The sequence below is a fragment of the Coregonus clupeaformis genome, chromosome 8 (assembly GCF_020615455.1).
Source record: "Coregonus clupeaformis isolate EN_2021a chromosome 8, ASM2061545v1, whole genome shotgun sequence".
Lineage (NCBI taxonomy): Eukaryota > Metazoa > Chordata > Actinopteri > Salmoniformes > Salmonidae > Coregonus > Coregonus clupeaformis.
Window position 1 is genome coordinate 27317308 of NC_059199.1, and position 10857 is coordinate 27328164.

General features: G+C 40.5%; 1 protein-coding gene across 1 annotated transcript; it reads right to left on the bottom strand.

The window, feature by feature from the left end:
* Positions 1-229: 229 nt before the first annotated feature.
* mrps21 (mitochondrial ribosomal protein S21) lies at positions 230-4813 on the bottom strand. Its single transcript, XM_041882851.2, has 2 exons — positions 4691-4813; positions 230-848 (listed from the first exon to the last, which is right to left on the bottom strand). The coding sequence occupies exons 1-2, from the start codon at positions 4771-4773 to the stop codon at positions 668-670; spliced, it is 264 nt and encodes an 87-aa protein (XP_041738785.1). The 5' UTR covers positions 4774-4813; the 3' UTR covers positions 230-667.
* Between the last annotated feature and the right edge of the window lie 6044 nt (positions 4814-10857).

The following is a 10857-nucleotide window of genomic DNA, read 5'->3' on the forward strand; positions in this document are numbered from 1 at the left end:
AAATTCAATTATTAGCGATAAATTGTTTGTTCATTCCACAGCAAATGCCATTCTTTTTTTTACAATACTCTAAACTGAGTTTTGTAAAAAGTATGTTTTCATTTATGGAACTTGGCTTACCTCAAATTGTGCAATATGGCACAAAACTATCGAAAATAAAAGTGGTGGGTGCAAGCAAAATTAATCATTGGTTAATTCAATCTCAGAAGCAAACGTACTAGAAACAAACTTACACAATATGAGACAATTTATTTAACTTCAGTATTACAACATTTTATCCAGGTGCGAAACATCAATTTGGCTATGTGTCTATAATGTTAATAATAGTTTGATGTTAATAGTTACTGTCATGTTTCAAATAAGAATGAAGGTTTCATTTCTCAAACAAGACTTAGACTTGCTTGCCTCTTGCAAACTGTGCTATTATGAACAGGGAAAATGACCATTCAAAACAGAAGACATAATTTCAATGATAAACAATTTTTGCAATTGTCAGTCACTAACCCTAACCCTTTGGATTGTGGAATAGAAATCTTGCTTGATCCGGTTTATTGAAGTTCCCTTCAGAGGACTTTTCTTTCCCCTTCCATCTTCCAGCCAGGTAGTGCTCACTCAGTGAGCTCTTACTCCTAACTGTCCTATGTACAGATGGAACAAAGCCCTCCATCTAGGAGCCGACCCAGGGGTCTTGTCTGTGCGTCCGGGAGATGAAGGAGATCTTCCTGGCCATTTCAGAATGGTAGATCCTCTTGCAGTTCTCATAGTTCTCTCGCTGCCTGCGCCGACAGGGCTTCTCGTAGTAGCGCTTTCGTTTCACTGTTTCGATAATTCCATCCACAGACAGCACTCTTAAATGGTGTAAAATGAGAGAGCAGAGAGAAGTGGGTTAGGAGAAGTAGGCCTATACCTGTATACCTTACATGTAAAATATTGTATTATTTCATATGAGGATGTGTTAACCATTATACAGTCTTATTAAAAGGCTTATAATATTATGTCTCTGAGTAGTAGGAAATATTAATCCATCTCCAAATGGCTGTTTTCTAGTCAGCATCATTATGCACTAATAAGACATAAGGGGGTCATCATATGACTTAACTAGTCTTAAATTTGCAATGTATCAGAACTTTAAACCTGCAGGCTTTAGGTATAATCAGAATTTCTAATATGCAGTCAGATAAGAGGGAATGGAGAGGCTTAGGGAAAGGTAGGCAACCAAGCAGAAAAGCAGGAGAAACAGCCCATCCCCGATCATAGCAATTTTGGGTGATACTGATTTGGTGAGCGTAAACACTGTAGCAAGCTAAATCTTCAGTTCGCTAATTTGAGAACAGGATCCGGCACCGCTCAGTTTTGGACTGTTTCGTTCCGGAACCCATTTGCCAGGATCCGGTACCTCTCGTGACATGAAAAATAATTGTGACTGCTTTTATTTAAAATGTTGCATTGCAAACAATCAGAGTTATTCAAGTTGCCTCCTCTGTAATTATATTGCCCCCTAATGTGAAAACGTTCCTGTTATTAAAATTGTTTTATTCGTGTTGGGGGTTTATGTTTGCGCAACATTGTAGTAGGCTGGACAATAGAACGAGTCAAAATTCACCCAAGGCTGAAAAACGACAATAGAACGTTGGCTCAGCTGGTACACAAGCGCAAACCCACAGCAAATGAATTTTAATCGAACGTTCGCAGCGCCTATTTTGACTGGGATTATGCTTAATATTCCATTTAGCCTAAATGGCACCAACAAATGTATACCTTTTCATTTTACCACTCAATCTGTTCTTAGGACGAAACTGAAAAATAACAACTTGTGTAGAAAGTAAACATCCACACCTCGATGGTGTCAGTGCTTATGTCTGCATAACGAGGAAGTAGCAAAAAAAAGTCAGCGCCAGGGTGAAGGCTAGAGTAGAGGCAGTTCGGAGATGAAACAGAGGGGGGGTCACATTCAGGAGGTTTCAGACAATCGCGGGGAAGCACAGATTGGACAGAAAATGGCTCCTGCTGAAAAGTGAAGACTAATATCTGTCTGTAGGCTAACAAATACACTACATAAGCAAAAGTATGTGGACACCTGCTCGTCAAACATCTCATTCCAAAATCATGGGCATTAATATGGAGTTGGTCCCCACCTTTGCTGCTAGAAAAGCCTCCACTCTTCTGGGAATACGTTCCACTAGATGATGGAACATTGCTGCGGGGACTTGCTTCCATTCAGTCACAAGAGCATTAGTGAGGTCGCGGATGGATGTTGGGCGATTAGGTCTGGCTTCGCAGTCGGCGTTCCAATTCATCCCAAAGGTGTTCAATGGGGTTGAGGTCAGGGCTGTGTGTAGGCCAGTCAAGTTCTTCCACACTGATCTCGACAAACCATTACTGTATGGACCTCGCTTTGTGCACAGGGGCATTGTCATGCTGAAACAGGAAAAGGCCTTCCCCAAACTGTTGCCACAAAGTTGGAAGCACAGAATCGTCTAGAATTTCATTGTATGCTGTAGTGTTAAGATTTTCCTTCACTGGAACTAAGGGGCCTAGCCCAAACCCTGAAAAACATCCCCAGATCATTATTCCTCCTCCACCAAACCCAGATTAGTCCGTCGGACTGCCAGATGGTGAAGCGTGATTCATCACTCCAGAGAATGGGTTTCCACTGCTCCAGAGTCCAATGATGGCGAGCTTTACACCACTCCAGCCGACGCTTGGCATTGCGCATGGTGATCTTAGGCTTGTGTGCGGCTGCTCGGCCATGGAAATCCATTTCATGATGCTCCCGGCGAACAGGTCTTGTGCTGACGTTGCTTCCAGAGGCAGTTTGGAACTCCGTAGTGAGTGTTGCAACCGAGATCAGATGATTTTTACGCGCTACGCGCTTCAGCACTCGGTGGTCCCGTTCTGTGAGCTTGTGTGGCCTACCACTTCGCGGCTGAGCCGTTGTTGCTCCTAGACGTTTCCACTTCACAAGAACAACACTAACAGTTGACCGGGGCAGCTCTAGCAGGGCATTAATCTGATGAACTGACTTGTTGGAAAGGTAACATCCTATGATGGTGCCACGTTGAAAGTCACTGAGCTCTTCAGTACGGGCCATTCTACTGCCAATGTTTGTCTATGGCGACTGCATGGCTGTGTGCTCGATTTTATACACCTGTCAGCAACGAGTGTGGCAGAAATAGCTGAATGCACTAATTTGAAGGGGTGTCCACATAGTGTATGTTATCAACTTCCAAATAGGCCTATTGAGTGAAGAGCATTGTTTTTAGAAAGTAAAACAAGAGAGACAGGCTTTTAGCACGAGCACGTCGGCTATCGCCAGTGAGTGAGTTGCGCATCATTGGGCGAGTCAGTGAAACTGGAAAGCTTTTTTAGGACTATAATTTCATCCTCATATTGTACAATGTGTCTCCACATACCTAAAGGATTGATGGATTGAAGACAAGGTCGTTTTTATTGATCTCAGTTTGTCAGTGTCAAAGTAGCCTGTCATTTCGATAATTTGTGAAGTATTAAAAAAGATTCTGCTAAAGTCTAAAATGATATAGAATTGCATGAAATGCGTTTCTAAAAGGCCAACATTTTCCCAGACCCTAGGCTTCAAAAAAATAAATCCCCATTTGTGCAACTTTTGCAAGCGCCTCTAATCTACAGCTCTATACCAGCACCCAAAAGGAATGATAATGCATGCAATGCTTATTATAACGGCTGTTTTCTTCTTCTTCATGCATTCCGGTACATTTTTACATTATTATTTTTTTTAACCTCAAAGCCCCCTAGGACACCCCCCTCTCGGATCGCTTTTTGTTCCGGCACCTTTCAATTTACAAATTAAGCACTGGACAGCCCATATTCATCTGTGCTAGCTACTTGTATGATAACTACCAAGAATATGGGTTTACAGGAGACGTTGAATGTGGCGATTCTCCTTTAAACCCAGGAAGCAGTCATTCAACTTGCCATTCACCAGCTTTTCAAGCTGAATAATGTAAAAATACGTTCGGTACATAGCAACGAATGGAGTTTCACTGTTCAGCCGTCGTCATTACTCCCATTACGGCCAGTATGTACCTCCAAAAAAGGTCTAAATAAAAAGTTTACAACCGAAATGCTTGTTTTTGACCAAGTGCGCATGCGCCAAATACAACTATTCTCCACCTCCTGCAATAAAATACACTAAATAAAGCGTATCTAGAAATGTACAATCACTGTAAAGACGTACCCTATTGTATACCTAATTTACTTACATTACATATTATTGCATTCCGTGTAGCGCGGGTGAAAACATTTATATGACGTTCATACACTGTTCTAGGCGATGAAATCAATGACCTTTCCTGCTGTTGGATCCGCCGACCTGTGCGTAGCAGTAATGAGGGATTTTATTGGAGCTGCAGAAGAGGATTTTCACTTAGTCAAAAACAATTCGTTGATTCTTTCCAGAGGCATTTTTTCTGTTGCATGCAACTTTTTATTTAGAGCTGTTTTGTAAGTACATACCGACAATCGCCATATTCAACGTCTACTGTAAACCCAGATTCTGGTTCAACAACAAAAGTGTCTGTCTACACCGGAAGTCATGTCGGAATGACATTGAGCAAGCTAGCTACGTTTGAACGACGATGTTCAAATAATAAGCAGACTCACAATAGCTAGCTATATCAGTAACTTAAAAATACATGTGGAAATACGATACCTGTTTAGAGCCTTGTAAGCTGCATCGACATTGCCCTCTTGGACCATCACCGTCCGGGCAACGAAACGAAGGTGGTTCGCCATGTTGTGACTGATGCAGTCGTCCGGGTGGAAGCGAAACACTAGAAAATCTTATGTTCCGCACTAGTAGGAAATTGTAATCAGAAAATCGCATTCAACACTAGATGGCGCTACATCAACATCCTATCCTGTGATGAAGCTTTCCTTTTATCATGCACTCAACATAAATACATTTTATTAAATTGGACAGAATAAGATTCATATTTCATAATCATGTCAATAAATATTGAATTACTACTAACCAGGTAGCTTTGTTTTATAAAAGCCATATCAATATGTTGGTACTAGTCTTGTTGTTTTTATTCCATTACATTTCTTCCCTGTTTCCACCACAGACAGTCACATTTTCTCAACACAAAATGGCCATATGGAGTGCATAATTAATGTAGCAAAATTCATTACACTCAGCTTCGTTTTAACTCCATCAGTTCAGGTCATCCATTAATAAAAATAAAAATCATGAAAATAATATTTGTATTTTTGTTAAAAAATATATAATTATTGAATTGAATGTTAATCATCACATCATCTGAATTGAAATGGAATTGACCCCTATGAAGACAGAAACACACATTCATACATTGGGAATGACTGTTACCCTCAATTGCTCCTCTGTGATTATGTCCTGTAAAATGAGAATGCATTCAGGGGAAACATGAAAAATCAAGAGATTTTAAAGGATACCGGTCATCATAACAACAGGGACTAGATATCCTCACATTTTTTTCAGAGGACCTTTTCCTCTCCTTTCTCTAACTCAGTCCTCAGCTGGGCCTCTTAGCCTCATAGGTTATGTCCAAATGGCACCCTATTATCTATTTAGTGCACTCCTTTTTAAAAGGGCTCTGGTCAAAAGTAGTGCACTATGTAGGGCATAGGGTTCGATTTCAGACTCAACATATTCTTCAGGGAGAGATAAAAGGGGGTGAGGTGAGCCAACAGTGCGTGCAGGACTGTACATCTCATTCAAATTATGAAGTATGTTATTGAGCTGGGGGGGCTAGAAATGTTTACCACTAGATTATTTAGCAAACAACATAGATAAATGTTTTGGGTTTAATTGTTTTGGTTGGTAGAATACACAGTATTAGGTTTCCAGGGGTATTAGTTCTGATCCAGACTTGTTGAAATGTTCTTGGCAGGAGGGAGAGGAAGAGAAGAGGAGAGGGAGGGGGATTGTAAGAGGCTGTGGAGGAGACGGAACCAGTGGGACAGAATTGGTTGGTAATTACCTCTTGACATTTGGAGAGAGAGGGAGAGAGAGATGGGTGTCTCATAATTACCTCTGGACATTTGGATAGGGATAGAGAGAAAAGGGGGTGAGCGATAGAGGGGGGAGAGAGGGGCTATTTCACTTGCTTTGGCAATGTAAACATATGTTTCTTATGCCAATAAAGCCCTTTGAATTGATATTGAACACCCTCACCCCGTCTCCTCTCTGTTGCTGGGGTCCATTTGACTTTGATCTCTCACTCTGTTAAATATGCAACACCTTTAAAGGTTGACAAATTGTATGGTCGCAAACTAATATGCTCACTTTCCCTTAGATTTCCTTATTACTATATGAAATATAGTATTATATATATATTATTTAATCAATTGGTGAATGTAATTAGGCATGATTACAAATATTTATTAATATTTATTTCTATTTAAATCAGTAAAAGGGAGTGAAGGACTTGTACCCCATTGGCCCTATATTGTATGAACTCTTTGGGGAATATTATGTTTTGATTGATTTATTGATATTTTGGCAATATGCAATTTTCTAATGTGCTCATTGATAAGAGCCAGCCCATGATAGGAAATATCCTCATATAGATGATTGCCATGGGTCATTGACTGACATCACCTCACTCCACTTATCTTGGTGTCATCTCATCTCATTGCCCTCTGCACTTCCTTCTCTCCTCTTTCTACAGGAGCTAACCCAACCTATCTGATTTCACATTCCAAAATCTTAATCTTCTTTAGGATGGGTTCCTCTTTAACCTCTTAAACGTAATGGCAAAATTTAGATTTCCACCTAAATAGACATACCCAAAAGTAACTGCTATTCATGTGTAATTACAGGATTCTGACATGACAAAACCTGGTATATTTGGAAATAAGACATCTGGGAGATGAGGAAATGATCAGAAGATCGATAGGAGTTACATAGTTCAGAAAACACAAGATCAAGCACACACAAAATAACAGTTTTTTATTTATTTTGGAAGTCATCTTTCATTGACAAGCTATAAGTGAATTATTGATTCCCAGAGCTGGAAACACATCAGATGGCTTCCACAACATGTGAACAATATCAGGGGAAAAATGGGATTGATAGACCTAACAACTAGAAATGGGTAGATGTTTTAGTAAGTGGTGTCAGGTGTGATCACGGGACGTTTCCAAGTGTCCCTAAACCTCTCCAAAGTGGCATATGTCTGTAAATTAGATAATTCCAGTGCTATTACATATTTGCAATCCCTAAATGCTATTTGTTCAGTATAAAAACACAATTTCTACAATATCAACCTCACTCAAACATTGTGGTGGTGTTATGGGGTATCCAGGGTACATTCAAGTGTCCTTTCAACCTCTCCAAAGTGTCCGAATGTGGTAACTGCATTGTTTTTGCACACTGGATGTGCCTTAAAATTATTGTTCACTATAAAAACTAAATTTGTACAACACCAACCTCCCTCAAACATTGTGGTGGTGTCGGGGGACATACAGGGGATATCCAAGTGTTTTTTCAACCTCTCCAAAGTGCCTGAACGTTTAGCCTAGGCATATCCAATGTATTGGTCCCACATACAAATGAACTGTTAAAAAAACAATATAAAAAGCAACAGATATACATAAAAATATATAAAAATGTCTTATCAAACACAAACTTGGTTACACACGTGTCCTTCACTAAAAAAGGTGCAAAAATAGAAATAAGCTGAACAATTTACAAATGGCATTCGTGTTCATTTTAGATCCCAGGTGTAGATGATTAGATTTCACTTTCACCGTAGCTTGTGCATGTCGTGATAGTCTTTGAAGCAGTCCCTCTCTGCCAGGAAACAAAAAGCGAACTGGCATTTCGGACAGAAAATCTGGCATTTCAACCCCCCCCCTTTTTGTGAAATGCTTGCAGTTCTTCCTTTTGTCTTTTTGCATGTGTGTTGGATAGTGGCGCTCACCTTGAGTGGGGGGTCTTGTGATGGTTGTGAGGTTGCTTTGGGCCCCCAATTCCGCCATTTCCAACACCAGCTGCTATCGGAAGGCCAAATGGGAGAGAGGGGTTTGACCTTTTGCTTTGGCCATCTGCTTGTGGAGAATGAAAGCATTTACTGTAGCAATGTCCACAAAGTGGTACAAAAAAAGTCTTATACCACTTCCTGGTCTTGTGGAGGACCTGGTAGTAGCCTATCAGAACATCAGATAGGTCGAACCCCCCCCCCATGCTGGCATTGTAGTCCTTCACAGAAACAGGAATGTGGACATTCTTCCTTTTTCACCCTCCATGAGACATGGTTGTTATTGAATGCCTTATGCTGTGTGGTGAGCATGGTTACTTCCCTAGTGTCCTTCCATTTCACAAAAAGTGTTAGTCCTGATACAACGTATGGTCCCCCTCTCCGCTGTCTTTGTCATGTCTTTTACCTTGGTCTTGGGAAAACCGATTCTGTTAGAACAAATTCGATTCCCACGGGGGGCCAGTATGAAAATAAAATGTATGCACTAACTGTAAGTCGCTCTGGATAAGAGCGTCTGCTAAATGACTAAAATGTAAACAAATGGTGCCACAAGCCCCTATTTTCATTTTCAAGAGGTCTATGAAAAGTGGATGTATAACCATCAGATGGGGTGATTGACATAGCAGTGGGGGGTGAAGACCTTGACCGGCGGGGGCGCTTGCTGGGGACGGGTGGCTCCCAAATGTCATCATCCAAATCCTCTGCATCCTCCACTCAGTGGTGATAAAAATAAAGGGATATATTGTTTTAAGACACACAGAATTACATTTGACAACATTTACAAAACGACATTACTGTAAAGTAAAAACACCAAGCCTAAACTTTATCTGTACAGTGATTCACATAGAAGGTGTGAAGCACACACACTGTAACACTTTGGAGACAAAGGCAGAGGTGAGAACCACAAATAAACAATGGACATGAGAGTTCAGTGGCCTCTCCAAAGTTACAAGGATGAAACTTAGAACAGCAAACAGTGAACTAATATGAAGCAGACAATAACTACTTTGGAATTATATAACATTGAAATTAGTTGTTACATAGGCCTACGTTAACTAAATCCAAAGCACAAAAAGCAGACAACTTGTAAAAAACGAAATACATAAAGTAAATTAGCAATTTAAATTCATGAAAATATGTTACTTAGAGATCCAATCCTTGTAGAAAGCAATCTTCGTCTAACTACACGTTGTCAAAATCGCTCCCCTGATCCGAGTCCGACCAGTACTTTATTAAAAGTTTCTATGTCGGTATACTTATTCATAGCTGCCTTATTTTTAGCTTCTTGTTCGATATTCTTAGTTACCCCCCTTTGAGAAGCCATCTTTTATGCTAAAGCAATTTAATAAAGCGTTGAAATCTGTTTACAATGTAATGTAGCGTGCTTGGTGCGTCTCTGAGGCAGGTAGCAATAGTTCGCATTACGCATAAAAGGTTCTAGGCCTTGCTTTGTCCACCTAGGTCAACTGCATATCCCTGGAAAATGTATCTCATTGGCTATAAGACTGTCAAGGTGCCATAGTAGCCAATCCCCTGTGTATGGATGCCTTCAGCGCTTAAGCAGGCAACGTCATATTTGTTATGCACAAAGATAGTCACTCCGTGGACATTCGATGTTTCCATTCAGTCATACATCATCAGATAACATTGGCAATAGGCTAGATTTGTTCCTACCAACCTAAGGATTAATGTCATACCCCCCATGTAGTTATAGCTCAAACACAGACCAAATCGAAGCTTACCTTGTAAGATGTTCGGTGAAAACGTTGCGTAAAATACACATTTTGACTCTCGGGGCTGGTAGTGTCAAGTTGCGTCAATTCAAATCTGGTATAGGAACAAAAAGAGGTCAATACACATCTTCTAAAATAGACTAGTATTTTAATTAATGCAAACACTTGAATGGTAAATACGATGTTCGTATATACGGGCCCACTGAAAAACCATGCAGGGCAGTCAGAGAACTGAGCTTTTGTTATAAGTTCTTTAAATACTCTGACAGAGATAGTTCCCGCTCCCTGCTGGGCCTGTCAGAGTAGAGGCTGGGTGTGGTTTAAACTTACCCAACCTATCGATGGTGCACAGGCTGGTCCCAGCCCCTTGGCGCTTCACTGTTGCCGGGCATTAGTTGTTATCTTTACAACTTGTCTCGAGTCAGCAACCTCAGACATAGTTTGTTCTTCTTTGTAGCAGAACACATGTCCTTGAGCGGTTTAACAAAAGAGGCAGTGTGTGTGAGTCACAAGCCTGTCTCAGCCTACCCCCTAACAGTTCCTCACATTAATCACAGCTTGTTATGTTAAACAATCTATATCAGTACAGCACAAACCTATTATGTTTAATCATTAATGTATTCTTTCTAAGCTAGGCATCACATCTAGTTGTAAGAAAATAGATCCCCACAGTAGTCAATAACAGTAGGTCACAGGCAGACAAATAAGACATCCTCATCATCTGTGGAGTCCCGGCTTTAGGTGTGTATCGACGTATTCCGTGTTTATTTCCTTTATGCTTAACAACGCTAACCAGAATGTAGGTAGCAGCCATCTTGAAATAAGGTCATCGGCTCAGCCTGCCTTTATACATTCGTATGCCCATATTTGGTAGTAAGTCACACCAAAGACTTTAAGGCACAGATCAATAGCCAAGATACTCAGCTTTCCGCAGACACCCTGCTTTTGTAGATTGGGGCTACAGTTCTCATACCAGACTGAATTGAATAAAACAATCTAATAGGGTCCCCAAATTACATTTAAAAGGTTAACAAACTTTACGTTTTCAATAGGACCGATGAAACCCCTTTCTTATCCCATCACTCACTTGCCCAAATTCTTGTTCTGAGGTCCACAACCAG